At 47.0% G+C, this 25496-nt stretch overlaps 1 protein-coding gene across 1 annotated transcript in view; it reads left to right on the forward strand.

The window, feature by feature from the left end:
* The first annotated feature begins 873 nt into the window (after nt 1-873).
* Nucleotides 874-25496, forward strand: part of LOC144719996 (calpain-1 catalytic subunit-like) — a 63019-nt gene continuing 38396 nt past the window's right edge. Inside the window, exons 1-2 of the mRNA XM_078596398.1 lie at nt 874-3049; nt 24980-25049. Of these exons, the coding sequence (XP_078452524.1) occupies nt 2765-3049; nt 24980-25049 (355 nt within the window). The 5' untranslated portion in view covers nt 874-2764. The remainder of the gene's footprint in view (nt 3050-24979; nt 25050-25496) is intronic.

The following is a 25496-nucleotide window of genomic DNA, read 5'->3' on the forward strand; positions in this document are numbered from 1 at the left end:
CACACTGCTCCAGCCTACACCACACACTGCGCCAGGCTACACCACACACTGCCCCAGGCTACACCACACACTGCCCCAGGCTACACCACACACTGCCCCAGGCTACACCACACACTGCCCCAGGCTACACCACACTGCCCCAGGCTACACCACACACTGCCCCAGGCTACACCACACACTGCCCCAGGCTACACCACACACTGCTCCAGCCTACACCACACACTGCGCCAGGCTACACCACACACTGCCCCAGGCTACACCACACACTGCCCCAGGCTACACCACACACTGCCCCAGGCTACACCACACACTGCCCCAGGCTACACCACACACTGCCCCAGGCTACTCCACACACTGCCCCAGGCTACACCACACACTGCCCCAGGCTACACCACACACTGCCCCAGGCTACACCACACACTGCCCCAGGCTACACCACACACTGCCCCAGGCTACACCACACACTGCTCCAGCCTACACCACACACTGCCCCAGGCTACACCACACACTGCCCCAGGCTACACCACACACTGCCCCAGGCTACACCACACACTGCCCCAGGCTACACCACACACTGCCCCAGGCTACACCACACACTGCCCCAGGCTACACCACACACTGCCCCAGGCTACACCACACACGGCTCTATATTTAGAACCTCGTCTGACTTGGCTGCCTTCCAGACTCTCACGCGGGAGCCTCCGCGAAGGGGGGAGACGAGGAGGAGGAGGAGGCAGCGGTGCCCCCCCCTCCTTTGGATGAGAAGCGAGCGCGAGGGCTTCTCTTTATTGCCTCTCCCCCCCCTTACCTCTCTCTCTCTCTTCCCGGTATTTATTTATTTCACTCGTAAGTGGCCGGAGCAGCGAACACCATCCCCTCCTCACCTCCCCCCCCGTCTCTCAAGCGCTCGTCCCCAGCACCAGCAGCACCAGCACGGCGACACTCGGGGGAGCGCTGCAGGAGAAGCTGCTGCCGCTGCTGCTGCTACACCAACGGGGAGCCGAGAGCAGTCATTGTCTCCTGCACGGGCTGTTGCGACCACGACACGCAATCCTCACATAGGACAGAGGCTATGTATTTACGAGCACCCAATGCACGCGGCCATAGGTATGCTAACGGGTTGTTTTCATAGAGGCGCACCAGTTCAGAGAGACACGTTGAAACAGTCTGTGCGTTCGGCTTGTACACGCACACCGATGCGCGCAGGTAGGGGCTATAAGGCATGCAGTTCTCGGGGTTCTACACGATTCACACACACACACAGCATCAGCAGCAGCGGCAGGGAAATGAACAACACGGCACCAGTTGAGATGGTAGGATGCACGCACTCGGTCTAGATCACACCGGGCTACGCGCGCGGGTTACGGTGACGCTCAAGAGTGACTATTTGTGAATCCGTTGCCTACCCCGATGTAGGTAGACAGCTGAAGCGTACGCCAGTTGTGTGTGGGGTCCCCCCCCCCCTCTTCGTCTTCTTCCATTCCTTGGGCGGCGATAGCGTTGACAGCACGGGCTGGCGTATGGGCTATTGTTGTAAGCCGCCGAGGCTGGGTTGTTGATTATTGAATACCGCGGTCGAAGGCGACGACTCCGACTCCGTCACGTGGAGGGCAACCACAGCGCGCAAGAGGTCCGTGCCAACACCGTCAGAATTTGTGAACACAATCGTCGCGAGTTGGTGGCCGCATTAAGTCGTTTACCGAATTGCGGCGAGACTTTTTTTTACATGCAAATTTTTTTTTTTATCAGAGTCACAGACGTACGAACGTATACTTCATTGTGTTGTAACTCGATGACAGACCCGAAATAACATAGCGTCAGATGTATTCGTTGGCGATGCGTGCGTTGAGAAACCGCTCCGTTTGGAAATGTAACCTTGCAAGACCGGTTTAGGTATATGGGGGTACGCGTTACCGATGTTATATTTGCACGGTGCACTTGCACGTTAATTACATACGAATTTAAACACGCATTGTCATATAATAACAACAACATAGGGAGGTTACCGAGAAACACTCGGCAATGTGGGTGAACAGGCAGTACACGATAATGTATCGATAGCTGCACAATCTGTGCGATCGATAGGTCTGCAACTATCAACAACCACACATACATAGTAAGTCGTCAGGCAAATCGACTACGTACACAGGCATAGTCTATGGATGCACATCAATTCTAGGACACATACAATCTGGGATATACACACGTGCGCTAAACTACATACACATCAATCTCGGCAAAATACACTTTCCTGATGGTAAATAGGCTACCTAGAGGTACCCATTCTATAAATAAATACACGAATCTATAGGTCGATCGCTTATAGATACACACACACCAAGAAATACACGTACACACTTTGACATACACAAAAATACACATTGAGGTCGATCATCAATCAGCAGCACGATCCTACTCTCAAATTACGAAGACCCCTCCCCTATAACCTCAACAAGACTCTTGGGGTAAGTGCAGCTAGCGAGACACACAACACCCATAGCCTGTAACAGACTGTTGGGACAAGTTCTGTTGGCGAGCACCTATTAAGATCAGTCTGGCAATCAAAGAGGGTTGGTTGGTGGTGGCCAGTCTTCCATACACACACAAGACAAAGACACACACACACAAACTCTCACGCACGTACCAACTAGTACTCGTACACAGCACACAGCACACTGCGCGGGGGGGCTACAAGGAGACATTGCGAGCCCCGTGGTATCAACAACAGAATTCGGCGTAGGCGGCACACAGATTGGAAGAGACGATGCCGTTCTTCTACATCGTGGACGACCTGCCCCAGTCGCCGTGCGCGCCCCGGCTGGAGCACTTCGTGGAGCAGCACCACCACCGCCAGTACCGCCCCAGCGCCATCCGCAGCCGCGCCGAGCGCCTTCAGGAGCCCCCCGGGCGCGACCCGCGGCGATTCGCGGAGCTGCGCGCCGATTGCCTCCGCAGCGGCTCCCTCTACGTGGACCGCGACTTCCTCGCAGGGGACGCAGTGCTGGGGCCCTCGCTGTGCGACCAGCGGTGCAGTTGGCGCAGGCCCACGGTCAGAGGTGGTGGGTGGTGGTGGTTGGTGGTGGTGCGTGGGTGGTGGGTGGTGGTGGTTGGTGGTGGTGCGTGGGTGGTGGTGGGTGGTGGTGGTGGTTGGGTGGTGTGTGGTTGGTGGGTGGTGGTTGGTGTTGGTGGTGGGTGGTGGTGGGTGGTTGTGGGTGGGTGGTGGTGGTGGTGGGTGGTGGTGATGGTGGGGGGTGGTGGTGGGTGGGTGGTGGTGGTGGGTGGTGGTGGTGAGTGGTGGGTGGTGGTGGGTGGTGGTGGTGAGTGGTGGGTGGTGGTGGGTGGTGGTGGGTGGTGGGTGGTGGTGGGTGGTGGGTTGGTGAGTGGTGGTGAGTGGTGGTGAGTGGTGGTGAGTGGGTGGTGGGTGGTGCTGGTTGGTGGTGCTGGTGGGTGCTGGTGATGGTGGTGGTGGGTGGTGCTCAGGGTGTGTGACTTTACTGTGTGTTGGAAAAAGAGCTTCAGAGCTCATCGGATTCCTCCGGTATTAAATATTCAGATTCTGGAAATTAAACGTAAAAACGACGTTTCGGGCAATGGGCCTTCTTCAGATTTGTGTGCAATGACGAATAGCCACCGCACATGCATCGTTGATTAATGTTTTAATGAAAATGGGCCATTGCACGAAACGACGTCTATTTTTTTTTTCGTTCTTTAAAGGCAATGTTATTGACGGATGTGAGTTTTTGTTGTTATTTGTGGTTGCGGACCACTGCCAATGCATTGCCACCGAATAATTTGAGTGTGCCTTTGTTAGAGTTAGTGGGGAGCGGTGGCGCAGTGATCAGCGCACTGTGCTACAAACCTGGTAACCTGAGTTACATTCCTGCCAACATCGGTGACGAATATCTGAACCGGTCTTGGGCCTCCCCGAGATCGGTTCAACCTTGAATGAGCCCTGTACCTGATGGAGTGTGTAAACATCGGCATTGGGGATACAAAGGTGACCGACCGGGCGTGGTACTGGCCACCCACACCCTCGTGTGCTGTTCCGGCTTTAAAAGATGTGCTCGCAAGCAGCACTTCAAAAGTCTGTTGGAGGCTATACGGGGTTGATAGGTTACTCTGTGTGTCACTGTTAAAGAGTGTAGCATACATGATGTTACCATGCCAATATCAGCGTTGTGTCAATGTGTGCAACATTTTGCGAGGAAGCATATTATGCCATTGTGTCTATTTGACCTGGGTCGGTGTCAGTGTGTGGGTCAATGTGTGGGTCAATGTGTGTGTGTGGGGAGCGGTAGTGTAGCGGTTAGCGTGCTGCGCTACGAACCTGGCAACCCGGGTTCGATTCCCGCTCACGACCAACACCAGTGACGATTGTCTGAACCGGTCTTGGGCCTCTCCTAGGTCGACTCAGCCTCAAATGAGGACCTGGTGCATAAAAAGTATCGAAAATGGCTATTATTCCCCACAAACTTTGCTTTTGTAACCAGGACCTTATGTGAAGGAATGACACAAATGCACAGCACGTTTTCTCATTGAAAATAAATTTCAAAATATCACTGTCCTGGTCATAGAAGCAAAGTTTGTGGGGAATAATAGCCATTTTCTGCACTTTTGATGCATAACCAATTAGGCAATAACACTCACTACCCAGGGACAAAATATTGTTTTTGTTACACAGTGAATTATCATTGCGCAATCGGTGCGAGTGTCCGTGCATCCAGTGGCAGCATGTTGGCGTAATAAGGTACGTGAACTTGGTGAGAACCCACTGAGATCAAAAGCGCTGCCTTGCAAAATATTATTTTGCATAAAAACACCGTGATGTTTTGTACACGATTATGCAGAGAGAGAGAGAGAGAGCGCGTTTTGTAAATTATAATTGTAAGGCACTCAGGAGTTTTCGATACCAATTGGGGATTTGTGGGCCATAGAGACAGAGAGAGATGGAGAAAACGAGACTCTCAGATGCAGAGATATAAACAAAAGAAGCACCAGGTACAGACACTATCATTTACATACGGTCAGAGAGAGAGAGAGAGACACACACACACCAGACACACACAGGCAATGAGAGACATAGTCATAAACAGATAGATATAGCTTGAGACAGACACATAGAAACGCAGAGAGAGACATAGCCTGAGAGAGAGAGACACCCAAGTAAAACTTACACGTGAAATTCTGAAACAGCCCAAAGGAGATGGGGGGGGGGACTTGGAACAGGCACACTTGCAAAGATGAAGCTGTTTGGAATTAAAAGAAGAAAATCCACAACAAAGTGGATGTGTTAAAAAAGTGAGCGAACGTGCAATCTGTTTCAGACAAAAAAAACTTCTTTCTCTGCACCGCTAAATTTAAAGCGTACGACAATACCTGATTTTATCGCCGGCATGTTTTGCGGTGCAGAGGAGAAATGAAAAGGCTGAGAGGAAATGGAATACGTTGATTTTATACGGCAACTTGTGTGTGTTTTTTTTAGGAACTGCAATTATATTAGAAGTCATTGTGGCCCGCACAAAATTCCAGGATATTACATTTGTATTCCATTAGCGCCATTACATATGTTCCCCGTCTGTGTTTCTGCACTAAAGCTGCATTATTTATCTGCATGTTATTTCGAAATCAACATTTTATTTTAGTCTGCGCATTACGTAATATTTTTTTGCTAACCTTCGTGCTCCATATTTTCTATGCGGAGATGTAAGGGACTTTATCTTTGAGAAACCACTGATTAAATAATGCATTGCATTTACAAGTAATAATGATGATCATGCAATTGTGTGTCCTTAACATTGCCACAGCTCGGTAGCTGGTGGTACGAGGCTGGGTTAAAGACAGCACTTAGGTGTAGAAATCAGTCTCTGTTTGAAGCAGAATTGGGAAAGCTGAGTGTCTGGCATTGCCACAATGGAACACAATCACCACCACCACTTATTATCGTCATTTTACATGTACAATGTTTGGCACAGGTGTCAATGCACAATTTAAACACACAGCTAAAGTCACACTCCCTTCGACATCGTGATGAATTTATTTTGAAAAAATCGTGCAATAAAAAACACTACATTTCAAAATGAATGGGGAAGTGGTACCGCAGTGGTTAGGGTATTGCGCTGTGAACCCCAGCAACCTGAGTTTGATTCCCCACCACGGATAATATCAGTAGCGAGTGACGGCTGAATCGATTATGGGTCCTCTCCTTTGCCAAACGGCGCTGACCAGCATGGATAAGTGTGATCAAACAACCCCCAATGACAAACATGGTCTGGGCAAGCCATCATTCATCATTGTATTGCCAGAGGGAGTGGTGCATTATTATTTTAAGATTTTAAAAATTCTAAATATCTCCCTGCCCCAATCTTTGTTAGTCCTGAGCCTGGAGTGTGGAAATTGCTTATTCCTTTGGTAGGGGGCCAGTGTCTGCATCGGCTAGACACAGGAAAACAATTGTTCACTTTTTGACTCACAGCAGCAGAGGAGAAAGGTTTAACATCCGATTGTCACGGTCGGCTACGTACGGTGCGAGTGAAGTTCAACATACACAGACGGTGGTCATTACGGGTTTGTGAAGGGAGAGCCCAGCACTCGTACAGATAATGTTAGCTGCGGACGGCAATCGAACTCAGGTCGCCGGGTTCATCGCATAGTGTGCCAACCGCTGCACCACCACTCCACCCCTGACAGACATTTTTACTTTTCGTGGATATTTGAGATCCCATGGTACACCTGGATAACAATATTATATTTCAGTATTGCTGCTACTTAATTCATAGATATATCATTTGCACAACTGCTATATATATTTTTTTAAATCATCTCTAATTATGTGCGGACAATGAAACCTCACCACACGTAGGGACTGTGAGGGTGATTTACATCTTAAAATTAAGCGAATGATCCATAAATGTGTCATCGCCATTTCATTGTAATAACACAAAGCAGGGGAGGGGGTGGGACGAAAATCTTTGTGGGAAAGAGCTCGGGGCAAAACTGGCGGTATCCAGCCGAGGCTCCAGGAGCTTGACCTAGGTCTTTGCGCCCAGTTGCTGATGTTTACACGAGCTGTAAACACGAGCTGTAAACGATGCACCGCTTAGAATCCTTCAGGAAATGTTCAACGCGCGGCTGTAGAAAACTGGGGTTTTTTTCCCCTTATCCTATCGTCTATTCCCATAACGTCTCGTGGTTTATGGCCATCGTGGGGCAACCAACAGTGGTGCACGCACGCCGACGGTGACAGCAGCAGCATCTTGGGCAGCCGACTCCGCATATCTCAGTGCCGCTCCTGTGGACTGCCCCGCAGAAGCGGCACGGGGAACCCAGTGAGCGCAGCGCCATCGATCGGCCTTGCTGATGACATGTGGGTCAAGGCGCAGCGCAGACGCGTCCGCCACACTTGGCACGCCGGGCGCAGGGGGAGATTACCACCCCCACCGGCACCCCCACCGGCACCCCCACCTGCACCCCCACCTGCACCCCCACCGGCACCCCCACCCTACCCGCATCCCACCCGCATCCCACCCGCATCCCCACCCGCATCCCACCCCCACCCCACCCGCATCCCACCCCCACCCCACCCGCATCCCACCCCACCCGCATGTGGCATTTGCACGGACGGTGAGATGTGCGCGGCTGCTCGGCGGCACGTGAGGATCTCCCCGTGTCCTCCCCCCTCCATTCCCCCCCACCATTCCCTCCCTCTCCCCCCCTCCATTCCCTCCCCCCTCCTCCCTCCTCCCTCCCTCCTCCCTCCTCCCTCCCTCCTCCCTCCCTTCCCCTCTCCCCCCTCCCCTCTCCTCCCATCCCCTCCCTCCCCTTCCCCTCCCCTCCCTCCCCTTCCCCTCCCCTCCCTCCCCTTCCCCTCCCCTCCCTCCCCTTCCCCTCCCTTCCACCCTCCCTCCCCTTCCCCCCTCCCTCCTCTCCCTCCCCTCCCCCTCCTCCCTCCCCTCCCCCTCCTCCCTCCCCTTCCCCCATCCCTCCCCACCCTCCCTCCGGTGCGCACGCGCGCGACAACAACATCTCCCGCTCGCTCCGTTCGCGCGCCCTACCACGACCGAGCGCTCACATTTGTTCTGTTCGTGTCGTTGCATTTCACCGGGCAAGGCACCGCTGAGCAATACGTAGTAGTAGCTCTTGTGCCGAAGCGACCTGGCTCCAACAAATGATAGCTCAACGAAAGTGACTGCCTTATCAGCATCATCATCATCGTGGAAATGTATAGCAGCAGCAAATACTCTAAATGCGTAACGTTGATTCTAAACGTGGAGGGGGGGGGAAGCCGAAGGACCCGGAAAAAAATCCACGTGACCACGGGGGGTGGGGGGGAACATTCAAACTCCAAATATACAGCAGGCGCGTCAGGGTCTGGACCCGAAACCCCACGACCTCCTGTATACCAGGCGAGGTAGTTAACATCTCCTAACCACCGTGGCGTTCACACAACGCCCACGGCCGCAGCGCACCGCCCTTCCAACACCGAGCCAGCAGTAAAATCTGACGGCGCGTGCATCAGTGAGGTTTAGGGCTCCACTCCCAGGAGAGAGAGGGAGCTGTTTGTTACGCCTTGAGTGAGAGGCGCAGTCGTTCGTGACTCAATGAATGCATGCTCATTATTTTTCCCACCCTCTCAACGCGTCTGTTTTTTTTGGATTTTTTTGGTATCCTGCATTTTCCCGCATGCGATCTCGGTGACGGGTAACGCTGATTGTTTGTGACCAGGGAGTTATTATTATTATTTAACGTCTGCTGGGCCAGGTGGTGCTGTGATTTGAACGCTTGGCTCACAATCCCGGTCCTCCTAAGATTGACTCAGCCAATCATCACCTTGTGTGTGGGGGGGGTCTAAAAAATGAGCGTGGCTATGTGGTAAGGCAATGGTGGTGATTTATGGAGAATTAATGAGTAATTTACATTGTTTTAGGCGAGGATAATGAACATAATTCAAACGCACAAAGGAAAATGGGAATAATACGTAAATAGCACACGTACAGTATAAATGTAAAAAACACTATTTGTTGTTATATAAAATGTAATACAAAATATATAATAATATATACATGCAATACATATATAGTACAGCGTAAACAAGTGTTTAGATGTTGTGAAATTCGAAGACACGTCAACCCGGCGCAGATAACAATCCCTGCTTCCTAGAAGCAGGGTGATGTCAGGCAATGTCACGCGTGACCCCCCCTCCTCCTCCTGCCCTCCCCCCCCTCTCGTCTTCTCTATCCGATGTAAATGTGTTGCCATAAATCTACGCTCACAAAGGGCGGCGTGGCCACTTGTCGCTGCCTGGGGGGACGGCGCAGGCGAGAGAGGCGGTGGTGGTGATGATGATGATTAAAGGCGCCGGCGGGCATATCGCCGTGACTGGCAGCAGTCAAAGTCCACCGGCCCCGGTTCGAGTGGGTGGCAACCTCGCCACGGCTGTGACACGGGTTGCGCCGTGTGTCCTTAGAGCTCTCGGCTCGCAGTCGGGAAAATATGCAGGGTTTCAAATCCCGCTCGGAGGGGAGGCGACGGATCCCACCCCCCTCCCCCATCGAGGGAGTTTGTCGAGGATGAAAAACTTGCTGCCATCGAACGCGGCCTGAGGGCCAGCAACAAGATTATAATGATCGTATCCATGTCGTTTTAAGTAGAAAGATGCTTAACTTGGGACTTGCCTGCTGCTGTCCAAGCGCTAACCCGAGCTGCCTTCCGCCATCAACTGCCGCTTTTTGATTGTTTCTGCAATTTCACGTGTTTTGAAATGTAAACACGAAAACACAATTCATGCTGAGCAATCGTGAGTGGACCATTGTACTGTGATAATACGATATCACTGGTAGCAGCCTCTTGGTTTTCTCACGACAATAACGCCTCGTAACATTTCTAACCAAATGTTTCCACGGAGCACGTGACGCTATGATGTAATGTTGTTGATGGTATTCTAGGAATGCTTCCCTGTTTATATGCACGGGAAATGCTGTTCAGCTGTTCAGTTTAACGCAACAAAAAGAGCAATGCTCGTTTCATGCAGGCGTTTAAGGTGTTCGTGCTGCGGAAAGGAATATTGCTCTGTCAGTCTGTTGTCTTAAATCCGGCACCAATGACACGCTGAAGGTGACGGAGAGAAAGAGCAGTAGTCATTCTGTGTCTTTATTTACACAGGTACGAAGCCAGAGGTCATTCTTGGTGGGGGTTTTTTTTGCGAAGGAGAGCTGGATAATACAGTAGTATTTCTGCACGAGACAAATGTCGTGTGTGTGTGTAGAGAGTGAGGTTCACCATTATTACAGAAATGCTGTAGTTTTATGGCACATTTTTTCATAGGTGGCAGTCATTTTTTAATTTGAGATGTGGAAGATGACATCGGCACTCAGTAGCCCGCTCCGGACAATCATAAAACAAGAGGGTCGTGTATGTTTACAGCACGGCCATTTGATTTTGTAATTCTTCAAACTTTACGATGCATTTTCTGCTGCCATGCACCACAAAAAACAATGGCAAGACAAAATCCCTCTCCTGATTTCATCCCAGCCACCGTTTGGTGATCCCAAAGGTTCTGCGGGTGAAAGGGGCCTTTCTCGAGGGGGCGTTGATCGCAATTCTTCAATAGTAGAATTGTCGATTGGTGGAAAAGCCCTACATTTTTAATAAAAATGTATTGCTTTTGTCAAAATGTTTGTCAAGATGAGAAAGATTCCCATAGAGTACGCAACAACAACAACAAAATCTACATTTGTTCTTGTTTATGTTTGAAAATGCACGACCTTTTTTGTTAAAGATTTTTTTCTGGTCGTCCAATCACATTTCATGACATTTCTGCCCAATTTTAGATCAAACTCGATAGGCCAGTTCAACAAAAGATCGCCGATTTATGCCCATTTAAAACCTTTTTGTTTAATGTGAATCAATGAGGGTATTTTCTGAATCCCCAATGCTGTCGTGCACATAAATCACGAAGGCCGATTGAATGGCCAACATGTTTCGCGTCGTACACGGAGTGCTCAATTCCATTTGGTGGTCAACAAATTGTACGTTGGTGGTCAATTTCAGCTCATAATCCCTTTCATGGTTTAATACTTTTTTGATATCACTTCATTGGGAAAGCCACAGCGATTGTCCCTTTTTTTCAGACCAGTCCTTGCGATAGGAATTACGGAAATTTCCACCACAGGCTCAGGATCATTAAAACAAGATGAGCGCTGTCCCTGCGCTTTCATTGAGCAGGCAGATACTTTGATTATTGTTCGGCATTAACCCTTGTTTCCTATCACCAAACATCACCCGATCTCATCAGATCTTGGACCCTAAAGCAGGTGTGAGCCGAGAGAGCGTTTGAATGCTGCGTCACCAACCTTTGCACAGACAGGTTCTTCTACGACACGGGGCTGAACGATTGGCAGCGGGGGGCAGTGGAGCAACATGCACTGTTGTACTGTATTTCTATGCTCCCGTGTGTTCTGCTCCCTGCCTTCACCAACCTGCACTGAGTAGCGTGGCGAAGCTTGGTAAAATATTCCCCACTACCCGCACAAAGTGGGGAGGCCTCCATCAATAATGAGAAGGCCTTCGTTATTTTTTACTGTTATCAGCCTTTATTGTATTTCGATTGGATTTTATCGATAAGTGTGAGTGCCAGTTTTGTCTATGTTCGGCACTTTGAGATATTTCGATATGAAAGGAGCTTGACAAAACAAAAACAGATTTGTTATCCAGATTGACAAATCACTGTACGCATACACGTACATTAACTCCTGTGACATCCAGATATCTCACCATTGCCGACACTGCCCATATTTCCCCTTCCCTGCAGGCCATCTCGTGTTTGCGCGGCACAAGTGGGGTTAACAGTGCTCATGTCACGGTAGTGAGTCAGAACCTCCCGAGATTCTGAGCGGAAAAAAATTAACCTCAGGATTCCACTCGTCGTAAAAAAAGGGTTTCCCTGTTCAGCGACTTTAAAATGCAATGGAGTGCTTGTACTAAAAGCTCTTTCCTAATTGGTATTTTCCCTTGATCTGGCTGCACCCAGCCCTCGGGATGCAAGCCGTGGTGCTGGAAGCATAATCCCTTGTCGTTGAGTACCGACCAGCTGCGTAGACACGAGGAGAGCCCAGCCGTGGCCAATATCTTGAGCTGTGTTCTGCCAGGATGTGTCAATCAGTGGCTTCCAGTGATGGAGGAGAGCCTCACGCTCGGGCAGGACTGGCAGTTAACCAGAGACACGCAATTAAAACTACACTTCATGAAAAGCCAATAATTTTTGCTTTTCAATCCTGAAATACAAAAAAAGGACAACATCCCCAGTTTACCCTTACAGACATGAGGGTAAGTGCTATTAGTGAGACAATCTTAATGCCCGCAATGGCATTCAAGAGGGTGTTGTGGCAAGCACAAACCCAACCATCTATTTTCTACAGAGTATTGATTTTGGGGGTAGAGTAGTGGGTGCATTGGTGAGCACTGAGCAAATTGAGTTTGATTCCCAGTCAAAGGCCACCATCGGTGGCAAGTGATGTCTGACCCATGTCGGGCCCCTCCTCTTCAACAATCCCGACTGACCAGCGTGGTGAAGTATGGTCAAACAACCCCTATGACCATTATGGCAGGGGGAGGCTTACAACCGGCAGTAAGACGGACAAAGGTTCTGAAAAATTGTATTATAATTAGTTAGAATCGATATTTACACACCGTACTGGTTGCTCTCTTGTGGTTGAGTCAACCAGGCACCACGTCCACTCTGATTTCATATATAAAACCCAAATCATCTAGATCGCAGCTTATAGAGCTAACCACTCCACATTTGCTTTCCATGCATGCTCACCATGAATGACGACGACTGCGTGTAGCCATAAATACTCCTGCGGCAAGGGCCTGCACGTGCAGGAATACACAAAGACAAAGAACCCCCATATAGCCTTCAACAGACTGTAGGAGCAAGTGCTGTTAGCGAGCACCTATGATGGCCGGAAAGGCACATGAGGGGCTGGGTGGCCAGCACTACGCCCGAAAGCCTTTGTCTCCCTAGTGGCGATGTTTACACACCGCACCAAGTACTCATTTGAGGCTGAGTCGACCTAGGGGAGGCCCAGGACCGGTTTAGATAATCGTCACTGGTGTTGCCCGCGAGCGGGAATCGAACTCCGGTCGCCGGGATCGTACCGCAGCGCAATAATCTCTGCGCTTACCGCTCCCCCAGGAATATACACACGCACACGTGCCCATGCACACACTCGCACGTGCACACACACGGACACGTGCCCATGCACACACACGCGCACGCGCACACACACGTGGGCACATTTTACGAGGTGAGGAGTGCGCATCTCCATGAGCAGCGCTGAGTAAAGGCTGGAAATTTCACATTGCTATGGTGGGAAGCCAGTCTTTTATACGACGACGACTGCTTAATTAAAGATTGTCCGATGTGTTGAATATATTTGCCAGGAAGTTGAAATGTGTGCATCTCTTTGTCGCCTTGCTCGCAATCAAAATTGCATTTTAGTAATTCTTGTAGTTGCCAAAATTGCTGTGATGTGGACATTTTATCACTTTTTTTCGCCTCCTGACATCGCAATAACTTTTCATGGCCTTGCCACTCCGGTTCAGATGAAGTAAAAGACAGACGCATTAAGCCAAGAAATGGGCTATTTAAAGCTTTTGTCTAATTGGGTCACTAATGGCGTGTGGTGTCCCCTGCTTTTTAAGCAGTTTAACTGTTGACTGGTAAGAGTGCTCGGCATAATGCCTTGAGATGTTGTTGTAAGTAACATCGAACTCTCCCTGCAGCCATTCGGTCTTCACGAGGAATTTGAAATTCACATTTGCATGCTATTAGAGCACTAACGAATGGAAACTGCATTCATTTGGGAAGATTGCTCAGTAAGCAATACACATATTAAGATATACTTTTCAAATGCATTATATATTCCTGCATTCGTATTGTTTGTGCAATGCAATTGCCAAAAAAAAAACAGCCCTTTGAGTTTTGACCTGAAAAAAACCGCCGCTAATTCTCCTGCAGATTAATGAAGACGTTCAGCTTTGAGATCTCTAACGTGAGCCGCTTTTGCAGTGTTTCCAATTTTTTTTTCACATCCTGGCATTCCTCAAATGCAGCATCAATTAAATGGTGCTCGGGAGCATTGTGCTTGTTTTGAATTTTAATGGCCCACATTGCGCTCATGAGTCAGGTGCGAATGCCAGCAGATGGTGGATTGTAAAGATTTTGGCGCGTTGTACCCTTGCTGGGCATTGCAGCCGCCGCCTCTTATTTCATTTCTCACATTGTAAATAAATACATCCACCGCGGGCAGAAATGATATGTGGTGGATGTCCCCCTCTAGCTACAGTTTATGCTGGCAGTGATTGTGTAAAGCATTCTGCAATGCTGTTTAAGCAGTACAAAATTTAAGTACTTAGAATAAATGTTTTACATTGTTTAATATTTACTAGAAAAAAAACTGATCGAACCGCAAATATGTCGTGGTATATTTGAAATGTATACGAATAATTATCGTTCCTCACCGAGAGAAACCTCGGCTCATGACTTATTTTGAGCAGGGGTTTGCTTTATTATTGATTACTTTGCTTGTGTCAGGAAATCGGCAAAGCAAAGCAATTGAATATACCCTATGCATAATTGGGGATTACCATCAAAAATCCATACAGGTCGGTTAACAAACTTATTTAATTTGCTGAGACCTGCAGGCCACCACGGGTGATTATATCAATACACCTGTCAGTACTGCTTCCAAGTGCTGGGTTACAAGTATCGTGCGGCTGTAATATGGCAATGATATGATATTATATATCGTACGAGACAGTACCCACGATAATCGTATCATCCATTTAGTTAAATGCTGCATTGTTATATTATGATTATCATTACTCAAGTTTTTTTTTCTTAAATATTAGTCTTTTATAAATATTTCTGAAATAAACTTGTACAGACCGCTATTATGGATTTAAAAATATTTATTTGCTAAATGTTTTCCAGAAGAATTGATGGCGTGGCTATCATGTGATGGCATCATTTTGAAACACCGAATGTGAATACTAGGTGAGAGAGTGAGAATGGTTATAAAACTTATGGTAGGCCCATTTGGAGTGACCTGCAACTGAAAAAAGTTAAAGTAAACTTTCGTCGAAAGTACACTTCAGCAAAGCACAAAAACAACACAATAAAAATTAGAAATATTACAAGGTTTTATGGGAAACTGATATCGCAATATTTAATGTTGTATCTTGGTAAATTATATTTCAGCAACTCTAGTTGCATATTTGTTTTTGGGTTTAGTTGCGTGGTCCTTCTATGACAATTCTTGCCATTAACCCTCCACTACCTGACAAGATGGTCCCATTTTCTTGCCAACGTATTGATCAAATTCTGACCAGTAAAATTCCCATCGGTTGCTTAAAAATGTTCATGAGTGAATTAAACACCAAACATACGTATAAATAAAGAATTTCCTTCTAAACTATGACAATTATTCTTCAGTGGTGGAGGGACAAGGGCAAGAACTTTGACATCAAACTAGGACGTAACCTAACACAACAACAAATCATTATATCGGCCGCGAAGCTCTATGTGCTGTCTACTTCTATGCCCGGCAAGCAAAAAAAAGCCACTTTATTAACGGAGCATTTTGATTCTCGCTTAGAATGTATATTGTTGCATCGATGGCGGTCTCCTCACTGGGTTCCAAAGAAAAACAGTTGTGGCTGTTACCACAGGTGCCATGCGGCGCTGGCTCTAGCATCCACTAGGTCAGGGGTCGGCAACCTACGGCTCCGGAGCCGCATGCGGCTCTTTGCGGGCTGCTTCTTGACGATATGTACGTATGTACAGTATGTACTCAGATGCATTGCGGCTCTTGAAATACTGAATTTTGTACCGAATTGGAAAGAAATGGCTCTTCTTGTTATTTTGGTTGCCGACCCCTGCACTAGGTATATGGTGTCTTCAGAAGTGTGTGGAATAAACAGCGAGTGCCAAACTCGTACAAGTACCGTATGTATCCACCGTCTAACAACTGCACGGTGCAGGTCACGCTGCCACGAGAGGATGGTTTGTTTCGGAGACATTTTGTACAAAGCGGTGGGCATTCTCTCGACACGAGCATTGTGCATTTGATTGCGTTCATTACAGAAGTATGTTATCTTTGTTTGCAGGCCATCTTGTACTAGTGTGGCACCAGTTGGCGTGACAGTGCTCATGTCAGGGTGGTGAGTCAGAACCTCCCGAAATTCTGGCTTAAGGAAAACCAATCTCAGGATTCCACTCGGAGTAAAAAGGGTTCCTGTGTTCAGCGACTTGGAAAGGCAATGGAGCGATTGTACAAAAAGCTCTTTCCTAAGTGGTATTTTCCCTTGATTTGGCTGTCCCTAGCCCTCGGGGTGCAAGCAGTGGTGCTGGAAGCACAATCCCACGTGGAAGAGTACAAACCAGGGGCGTAGACACGAGGAGAGCCCAGCGGTGGCCAATATTTTGAGTTGCGCCGCATTGATGTAAATCAGTGGCTTCCAAGCCCCGTGATTGGCACAGTATGGGGAGGCCTTAATTCCAACATTGAATTCACAAAGGGCTGTAAAGAAACAGATACAGGTTTCCCTTGCTTTACGCCGGTTCGGTTTGTGCAATTTCGAATCCAATTCACTCGCATGCGGCTAATGCGGTCAGATGTGAGGCGACACTGCGTGTGTGTTGTGCACGTACTGTGTGCTTGCTGTGTGTGTGTACTGTGTGTGTACTGTGTTCGCTACTTGGCCGATAGCTGCCTCCTGCGGTTTCGTTTTGTGCACCGTGCTCATCGGAGATGCAGGGAATATGTGCAGCTGAGAAGCCATTGGATAACTTGAATGAGTTGTCTAATTAGGACATGGGTTCTCTTCGCTGATCTTCCATCAGTGCTCTATCCACGCTGGTCAATGGCTTTACAAATATGTCCCTCGTCTTGTGCACTCTTGCCTTTCTCCTCTCCTGTGCACACCTCATCGCCTGCTCCTCCACTCTTCTCTCCGACACTCACGTCTTTCCTTCTCCCTCCCACCCACCCACCCACCCGCCCGCCGAAAATTGTATAATCGAATAATTATGGTCTTAAATAAGCTCCATGACTCGCAGGTTCAAGCCACACGTATTTACTGCGGGACGGTATAGAGGACATTGTGAGCATGTGTGAACATGCTTGCCTGTTGCTGTGGCTGTCATGCTGTTAAGATTACATGAATTGCAAACATAATTAATTTTTTTGCTACATTACCCGCAGCAGCTTCAATGGAGTTAGTTTTGCGAGGATGAAAACCCAAAAGAATGACAACAAAATAAAGATAACGATATCACCTTTGTGTACCGTTGGGACATGTTCACGCCCGTACGTTTCTTCTTGAGAGCACCCGCTGTATTTTTTTGCCCGGATTTTAAAATATATATATATAATTGTATTGCCACATTCCAATTATAATTATGATAAGTGCTTTTGAGTGGGGCTCGCTGTGTGGACTGGCACTGGGTTTGGGGGAACTAGCTGTGCCACGTTGGCGGATTTCTCATCGCTTTGTCTCTCTCCTCTATAAAACTGCCGGTCATTGACCCTCAACATTTCTCATTTGTGCGACATCAGTTATTATTCTGGCCGGATGGCGCCGTAATCGGAGAACTTGACACACAGTTGAGAGCTTTTGCAGGTTTCAAATCCTTCCCTGGGAGTCGGCTTAAGCCCATCACCCTACCTCCGGGATCACTTTGCAGGGAAGTCAACAGTGGTCGTGCTACGCATAGACTGCGATTGTGGAATCTCAGCAATTGGTTCATGGTCGTCAATTGAGCACGATCACACCATCCCATCGCCCATTTGAGGTGGGAGATTCTTTGACCCTTGAGTGATCATCGATCGTTACTGCAAATGCTTCCTGGGGTGCTAAAACCTGTGGCTTCAATCACATTAAACACGGTTACTCCGTCTGAAAGGAAAAGAAAAAGTGACAAGCTGGCACCGGACTCAAAAAAAATGCCTGTCCCATTGTAAAAATAAATGCAATGTTAATTAGAAATATTCTTAAGTGGTGGTGATATTTAAGTGGTGGTAGCAACTCGGGTCACCGGGTTCAGAGTGTACTATGCTACGCACCCAGAGACGCGATTCCCAGCCACGGCTACCGTCAGCGCAGAGTGATAGTTGACCTGGCCCTGCATCCTCCCCCACCCCCCCTATTCACCAAACTGCGTTGGAATTAGTTTTATTTACATGTGATTCTTCAGCTACATGGAATGATGTTGCACATGTGCTTCATTTGTCACGTGAAGTTTATCACTTTAAATTAATTTCACGTATCGAGTCACCAATTGGCAATCGTGGATTTTTATGTTTTAGAAGTTAATGAGGGAATTTTAACGACTATTTTAAATATAAGTTATAACAACGTATTTTGTATTATTATTACGGTATTACATTTCAGAAATGTATAGGCTTAGATTATTTAACATTATTGTAATGTAATGTCTTGCCTTACGCATTTTTGCAGTTGTGGTACTATGTGCGAGATTAATTTTAGTTTTTATTGATTACGCATGCTCATTGAGGTTTAATTTACATCGATTGGTTTTAGTGCCACGCACTCAACTTCTGATAACGTGAACTTTGCTTCCTTGTCTTTGTATCCCATGCCTCCTTACAAACAAAATATGTTTGTTTTGATTGGCTCATACATTTATGAAGGTCACGAGGTGATCGATTGTCAGATGCAACAAACACAATATCTATTTGTGTGTATGTATGTTGAACTTCTTTCGCGCCGTACATAGGCAACCGTGCTAATCTTAGGTGCGGTGGGGGGGAGGGGAAGGACAACAAACCGCTCTCGGAGGGAGCAACTTTGGATTCATGTAAACGCTTCTCGTTATTTCCCCACAGAAATTCCTGAGCGGCTGCAAGGAATGGAAGCGTTGACTCTGTGCACAAACAGACGCACTGGCAAGCAGGGCCAGCCAGGAGACTGCGCGGTCAGATTAACGATCCCATATGCGAGTGTGCTCGATGGGGGGGCAGGGGGGAAAAAATCGTCCAAAATCACGTAACGTCATTTATGGACGGCCCCTTAGTCCGATATATATCGTCAAGGCGCTCTCTCTAGAGCTTCCTCTCGTGGAGGTCCTTCCGCTAACACTGGTCAACACACTTTTTCTGGCATAAGGTATTCCAACGGTTTTAAGGTAATTTTGGGGTGGTGATTCCAAATCTGGCATCAGTTTTTGTCTATCACATCAGGTTTTTGAGATATCAAATATTGCACCTTCAATAAAAAACTTCAGAAGAAAAATATTAAATAAATGTGGATATCTACATAAAATGATATTATAAACACACTATCCTAAAAATGCAGCACCATATTTTAACACGAAAGCAGTCACTGACTCCCAACAACTTGCAATCATAAGTGACAGAGTTAATTTCGGGTAAAATCAATGAAAATGGGGTATGCCGATAACATAAAAATGTGATAGAGCAAATCTGAGAACAGATTTGGAATCAGCACCCTGAAATTAGTCTAAAACAGCTGCAAAAGTCCAGGCCAAAAAAAAAAGTTTTTTTATTGTTGACCAGTGTAATTAATCGGTGGCGTGAGCAAGCGGTTGCAGGTCTGCACCCGAGCCACCATTTGTTGTACTGCGTGTGCAATAAGTCCTGGAACACCTCCATTAAGAATACAATGCAGTTTGGTTTGACGTTACGGACGTTCATCTCGGTGCAGACAAGTTTAATTATATTCCGTTTTCGATTGTGCCCGCTTCTTTATCGCTTACAAAGAAGTTTACTTGCCGCTTTGTTGGCCACCCTTTGGAACGCTTTTATTTATTTATTTTGGGACAAGACAAATTAATGTGTGCCAACACGATGCTGGCACACATCACCGGCAGCATGGCACACACACTGAGGGCAACGTTCATTTTTCAAAAGTGGGTCGGTTGGGAAATGGAAACCGCAACAAGAAGTTCGGGCACCCTCAAAGAAATTACCTGCAGCGATTGGGGGTTCAGTTAATTAATGAGAGTCTGGTTTTATGTTTTCATTCGAAAACATGTTTAATACATGAGGCTGGGAATCGCCTATTTAGAGTCTAGCCCAGCTCATACAGTTCAATTATGCTTTCAATCTTCCAACTGTAGCTTATATTCATACATCACTGCTGGAATATTTTACTGGTATTTATTCCAAAAAATGTGTTGCAATGTTTTGCTTAGTTTTTACGTGGTAATTAATCTAGTAGCGATAACATGTTTGTGTAGTATATGGTATCTCATGTCCTATATTCTCTCTTCAATTGATATCATCAAAATCATACAATGAGTAAGTGCAACAAACAAAAATGGTTGTCTTTTGGATAGGCTATTCATTGACATGTGAAAGATATGCTTTGACTTGACTCTTCGACAAATCCTGAATTCTTAATAGGCCTTTATCAGCTGAACTGGTTGCAGCTTCTTTGAGGGTCTCATCAGCAGTATCGTCAGCCTCTTCATACCAATTCTATTGGGCGATTCTAGTTCTTAGGTTTTTTCGGTAAAGTCACGTAGGTAAAAAAAATTAAATTAATACAAATAAAATAAAAATCACGACGTTTCGGAGGCAACACAAGTTTCCGTCTTCATGTGGAACCGTCGTGATTTTTATTTTATTTTTATTTTACTTTTATTTTTTTATTTTACTTTTATTTACTTTTATTAATTTACATTTTTTTACCTACGTGACTTTACCGAAAAAACCTAAGAATATCTACTGGGTGACCTGATGTGATAGGCAAGAGCAGACGAGAATCACCGAAGTCAAAACAAACCCAAGGTTTGCCTTTCGCTGTATTAACAAAGGCGACTGAGAAACATCGATTTGGAAGGTTGACAGATTAAATTTCATTTCAGTACTTAAACAAATCCCATTACTGGATTATTTATTTATTATTACCAATTATGCACTGAGGCGGCTTGTAATTATTTTCATTACTCTGAAATGCAGAATGCACATGCGTGCTTTCCTACATTTACAGTTATCTGCAGGGTTTTTTAAAATAACATTTTAGAAATTCTAGGCATTGTGTTGATTAATTAAGAATGTCTCTCACGATGGTATTTTTTTCGCTGACAATAGATTCGTATTTAGTGTAATTGTAAATATGCACAATTTTGGAAATGTACACACGCTTGAGCTATGGTTTGGTCAAATGCGCAACATTTTCACGTCACGTCTTGGAATGCTCTAATGTGTATTTGATATCCACGGTTCAATATTGGATTCCAAAGTAAAAAAAAAATTGGACTCGGGTATTGAAATTATTTTGAATGGATTTTCATTTTCTCTTCTTCCCAGCCTCTGCAATGAGGTAAATAACTTCAAGTTGCTGTCAATATGGGCAGGCTCTCTTATACAATGCCAAAAAAGCTCGTGTGCTTTTGGAATATAGTACTGCAACAGCACGGCGATAAAAACAACTCAAAGACAAAGATCCCCCCAGTGAGCACCTATGAAGGCCGACATGGCACTCGAAGGGCCAGGGAGCCAACACCACGCCCGGCCGCCTTTGTCTCCCCAGTGGCGATGTTAACACCACACTGGGTACTCATGTGAGGCTGAGTCGACCTACGGGAGGCCCAGGACCGGTTCAGATAATCGTCATTGGTGTTGGGCATGAGCGGGAATCGAACTCGGGCCATCGGATTTGTAACGCTACACTACCGTTCCCCACTGATAAAAAAAAATATACAGCATGGCGATACACACACAATTATAGCTGGGACGATTAGTCCGATAAGTCAATTAATCAACTACATTTTTGTGGTTGTTTACTTAGGCCCTTATGAATTAGCACACCCCCCCCCCCACCACTAAACTTCCTACCTCCTGAAGGTAAAAAAAATCCCCAAGCCTCGCCCATCACTTCCCGTCCAGCGGCACATGTCGGAACAGAGGTGAGACCTTTTTTCTTCCCCCAACTATTATTGTAATTTTTTTAATTAGTCGAATAACTGAACTGATAATTGGTGGAGTAATTTAATACCCATTTGGCCCCAGAGAGCCCAGTTCTACACACAGTGTTGTGACAGCAACTCCAACACACACACGCATAAACACGGGCTATTGGTGAATATCAGCACATGCTAATAACCAGGCTCTGGGCATGCATCGATTCACATCTCGAACAATACCATGAGTTGTCCGAATCCGACAAAAAGGTTGTTTTTTCGTCCCGTTTGTATTGTTGTTTAATTGTTTAACCTGGCTTTATTGTCAAGTTCTATTCAGTCTAATGCCATGTGATTTAAATGATAAATAATTGATAATCATGCGCACAATGTGACGTTTGGAACAGTACATGCAAGGGCAGTGATGGCGATGCAAATGGCTTGTAATCCAGCGCTGTGTAAAGCAATAGTTGGTGGATCGCACAAAATGTTGTGAAACTCCCTTGCCATGGGTGTCGAGGTGCATACCCCGACTCGCCAGGAGAAGGCAGTACAGCGAATGGACTAATCGCCATCTGTTTTCATCTGTACAGGGATAGAGTGTTGCCCCCTCATGCGCGTGGGTTGTCTCATTGTGCTCCGGTTTCCTCCCACGTGTATAATAAAGACTCATGAGTAATTGGCTGAACACATCTTAAAATAAAAACGCAATGCAGCAGGATCCACCTGAAAGAGAGCTCTATGACGCAGTGTGGCTTTCCTTCATAGATGAGTACATTATGCACGGAGCGATTGTAATCAATTAATGTACGCATCATTACATGCATATTTAAGGCCAAGCCAACCTAAGGGAGGCCCAGCGCATGGGCAGATGTAACGTGCCAATAATGTTACGCATAGTGCATGAAGATTGAGTCCAGGTTTGCCTCGACTGTACGTACCGCAGTGTGCTGACCAGTTCGGCTGCCGCTCCTTGTCACATACACGGACTTGCGTATGCCGCCTGACATATACCCATGTACAAGCACACGCACACACGCACGTACAAATGGCTCTGAGCACTGTCTCACACCCACTTGGTATTGTCCTCGAACAATAAGAACAACGACAACAACATTCAGGGAATAGTTAGACGAGAGAGGTGACAAAGGCGTGCATCGTTGTTTTGTGTCCCCTATCTTTCGATTGATGTGCCGAGAAATGTGATGTAAACAAGGCGTACGCAGATCACGGGCGGGGCGATGTTGATGCATTTTAAGTGGCGCCGCGTCAATGAGGCGTGCAGCGTGCAAGTGCGTTTGCTGCCGTCTGCTAATTCGGCTTCATCAGCTGCGTTTAATGCGCTGCCAGTGCGAGTGCCCAGAACAACTGCCCGCGCAGTCGCCTCAAACTGAGTGACATTCTGGGGGGGATTGTGCGAGTCCACCAGCGTTGCCCTGGAGCAGCACATGGCATATTGGCAAAGCTTATTGATTTTTAACTCTTCCTCCAAAAAGGGCCCAAAGGTATTCATAATATATTTAACAATTGAAACGTAGCGGCCTTTGACCAAATAGCCCAGCGTGGGGGGGGGGGGGGGGGAGGTCCCCATCCAGCAGTGGATCGACACAAACGTGACATCTTTCGATTTAAAGCTTTCGTGACTGCAGGGATTCATCTTCTTGGTTCTTTCGGTAAAGTCACGTAGAATGGAAACATTCATTCAGACGCTGTCTCCCGGACAGACCTGGTCTTCACCTGATGACGGCTGCTTGCGTTGTGGCCGAAACGTCGTGAGAATTATTTTATTATGTTTTATTTTATTATTTTTATTGTTTCCATTCTACGTGACTTTACCAAAAGAACCAAGAAGATGAAACGTGACATCGTGACACGGCTCCTGCCGTGCACTTGTTTTTTCTTCAGCAAGTCTCGCCATCCGCGGTGACCGTCGCTGCTTACATTTCTTTATTTTTCTCTGCGTTTTTTCTCTCTCTCTCGTGGGATAACGCTGCGGTTAGAGCATCCGACACAATCGAAAGGTCGTGATTATAAATGCCGGCCGGTGGTCAGTCAAATCCGTCCATCATCCTTCTACAGTGGTTTAAAACAAAAACAAAAAAGAGTACCACCGAGTGGAAAGGCAAAAGTGGCTGCCTTTTGTTGTCTGTTGTTGAGCCTCTTCCACACCGTACGGAACCAACCGTCGATTAATTATCGGAGGTGCGGGGATAGAAGCAATGCGATTTCCATCACTGCGTCAGGACTGGCAGTGGAGATGAGTTTAACCCAATGCTCGTTTGAGTACGGGAACGCCCTTAAATTGTTTGTTACCGTATATAATTTCACTCTTTGCATCGTCATCATCATCATGAAAGACCTTCATTCAGCAGACCATCTATCTACTGCTGGATGAAGATATTTCCAAGGCATCGCCATCTTTCGCTGTCCTGCAATTGCAACAATCTATCGAGTTGCTTCCACACGCGTTGACTTCATCGCTCCGTCTGCACGGTGGACCTCGACTGAGGCGCGTTCCCTTCCCTGGCTGCCACTCTGTCGTTAATCTTTGACCAACAGCTTGTCCGGCTCAAAGTCCACTTTTCTTAGAAAGCATATATTGATGTCTCTAACTTGCACATGTTCTCTTATCTGTGTGCTCCTCCTTATGTCTCTCGAGGATGTTGTCTCTGAAAGATGTGCTTTTTGCAATGCAGTGTTTGATATATATTTTTTGTTATATTCATGGCAACGTCGAGGATATTGGAGCAGGTGCTGCACCACCCAGTATTGGACAGCGGGGCAAGCCATAGCCAGTGCCCCCTGAAAAAATATTTCCTGGGCCCTGTTGGCTACTTGCCACAGGCTCCCATAATTAATCCCACCCCCTAACCTCTAAACTATTAGAGCTTAGAGACATTTTGCCTCTTTGGATTTAGTAATTTTCCCCAAATGCAATTTACTGCAGGCAACAGAGTGAAAGGGGTGATGCGGAGCACCAAGGTCTAATCGTCCTGTTTACTCGCACTGTTACCCCCACGTGCACCTCAGGAAATATGCTACAACCCACAGTTCATTGTGAATGGAGCCACAAGAACCGACATCAAGCAGGGGGCTCTGGGTAAGTTGAACGATAGCACAGCTCTCAAACCGTAACCTTCGAGGGAGAATACGACCGCTCACATTCACCAACGCATGCGTGTCCGTGGCGAAATAAACGCGATGCCGTGCGGCGAGCTTTGTTTTCGAAATAAACGTCGCAGGCAGAGGTTGCCTGTAAAAGCACGGTGAGGCTCATTGAGGCTTTCCTGGATAAACAGAATATTATAAATACCTTATTACCTCTCCTAAAACCCAACCTCCCAAGTGTATCCATTGTGTATGTGCTCGTAAGCATGGGGTGTCTGTACGGATATCTGTTAAGCCATATAACACCTGGGTCTTTCCCGTGACCTGCCGGTAAGCCTTTGCCACTCCACATCATCTCAGAGTGTACCTAAGTCTAGCATAAGCGCCGCGGCGACATCGCTACGTCTTAGCAGCAAATAAGAGCTGCTGTTGTATGAAA

Source organism: Lampetra planeri, chromosome 7, assembly GCF_965212315.1.
Source record: "Lampetra planeri chromosome 7, kcLamPlan1.2.h2, whole genome shotgun sequence".
Lineage (NCBI taxonomy): Eukaryota > Metazoa > Chordata > Hyperoartia > Petromyzontiformes > Petromyzontidae > Lampetra > Lampetra planeri.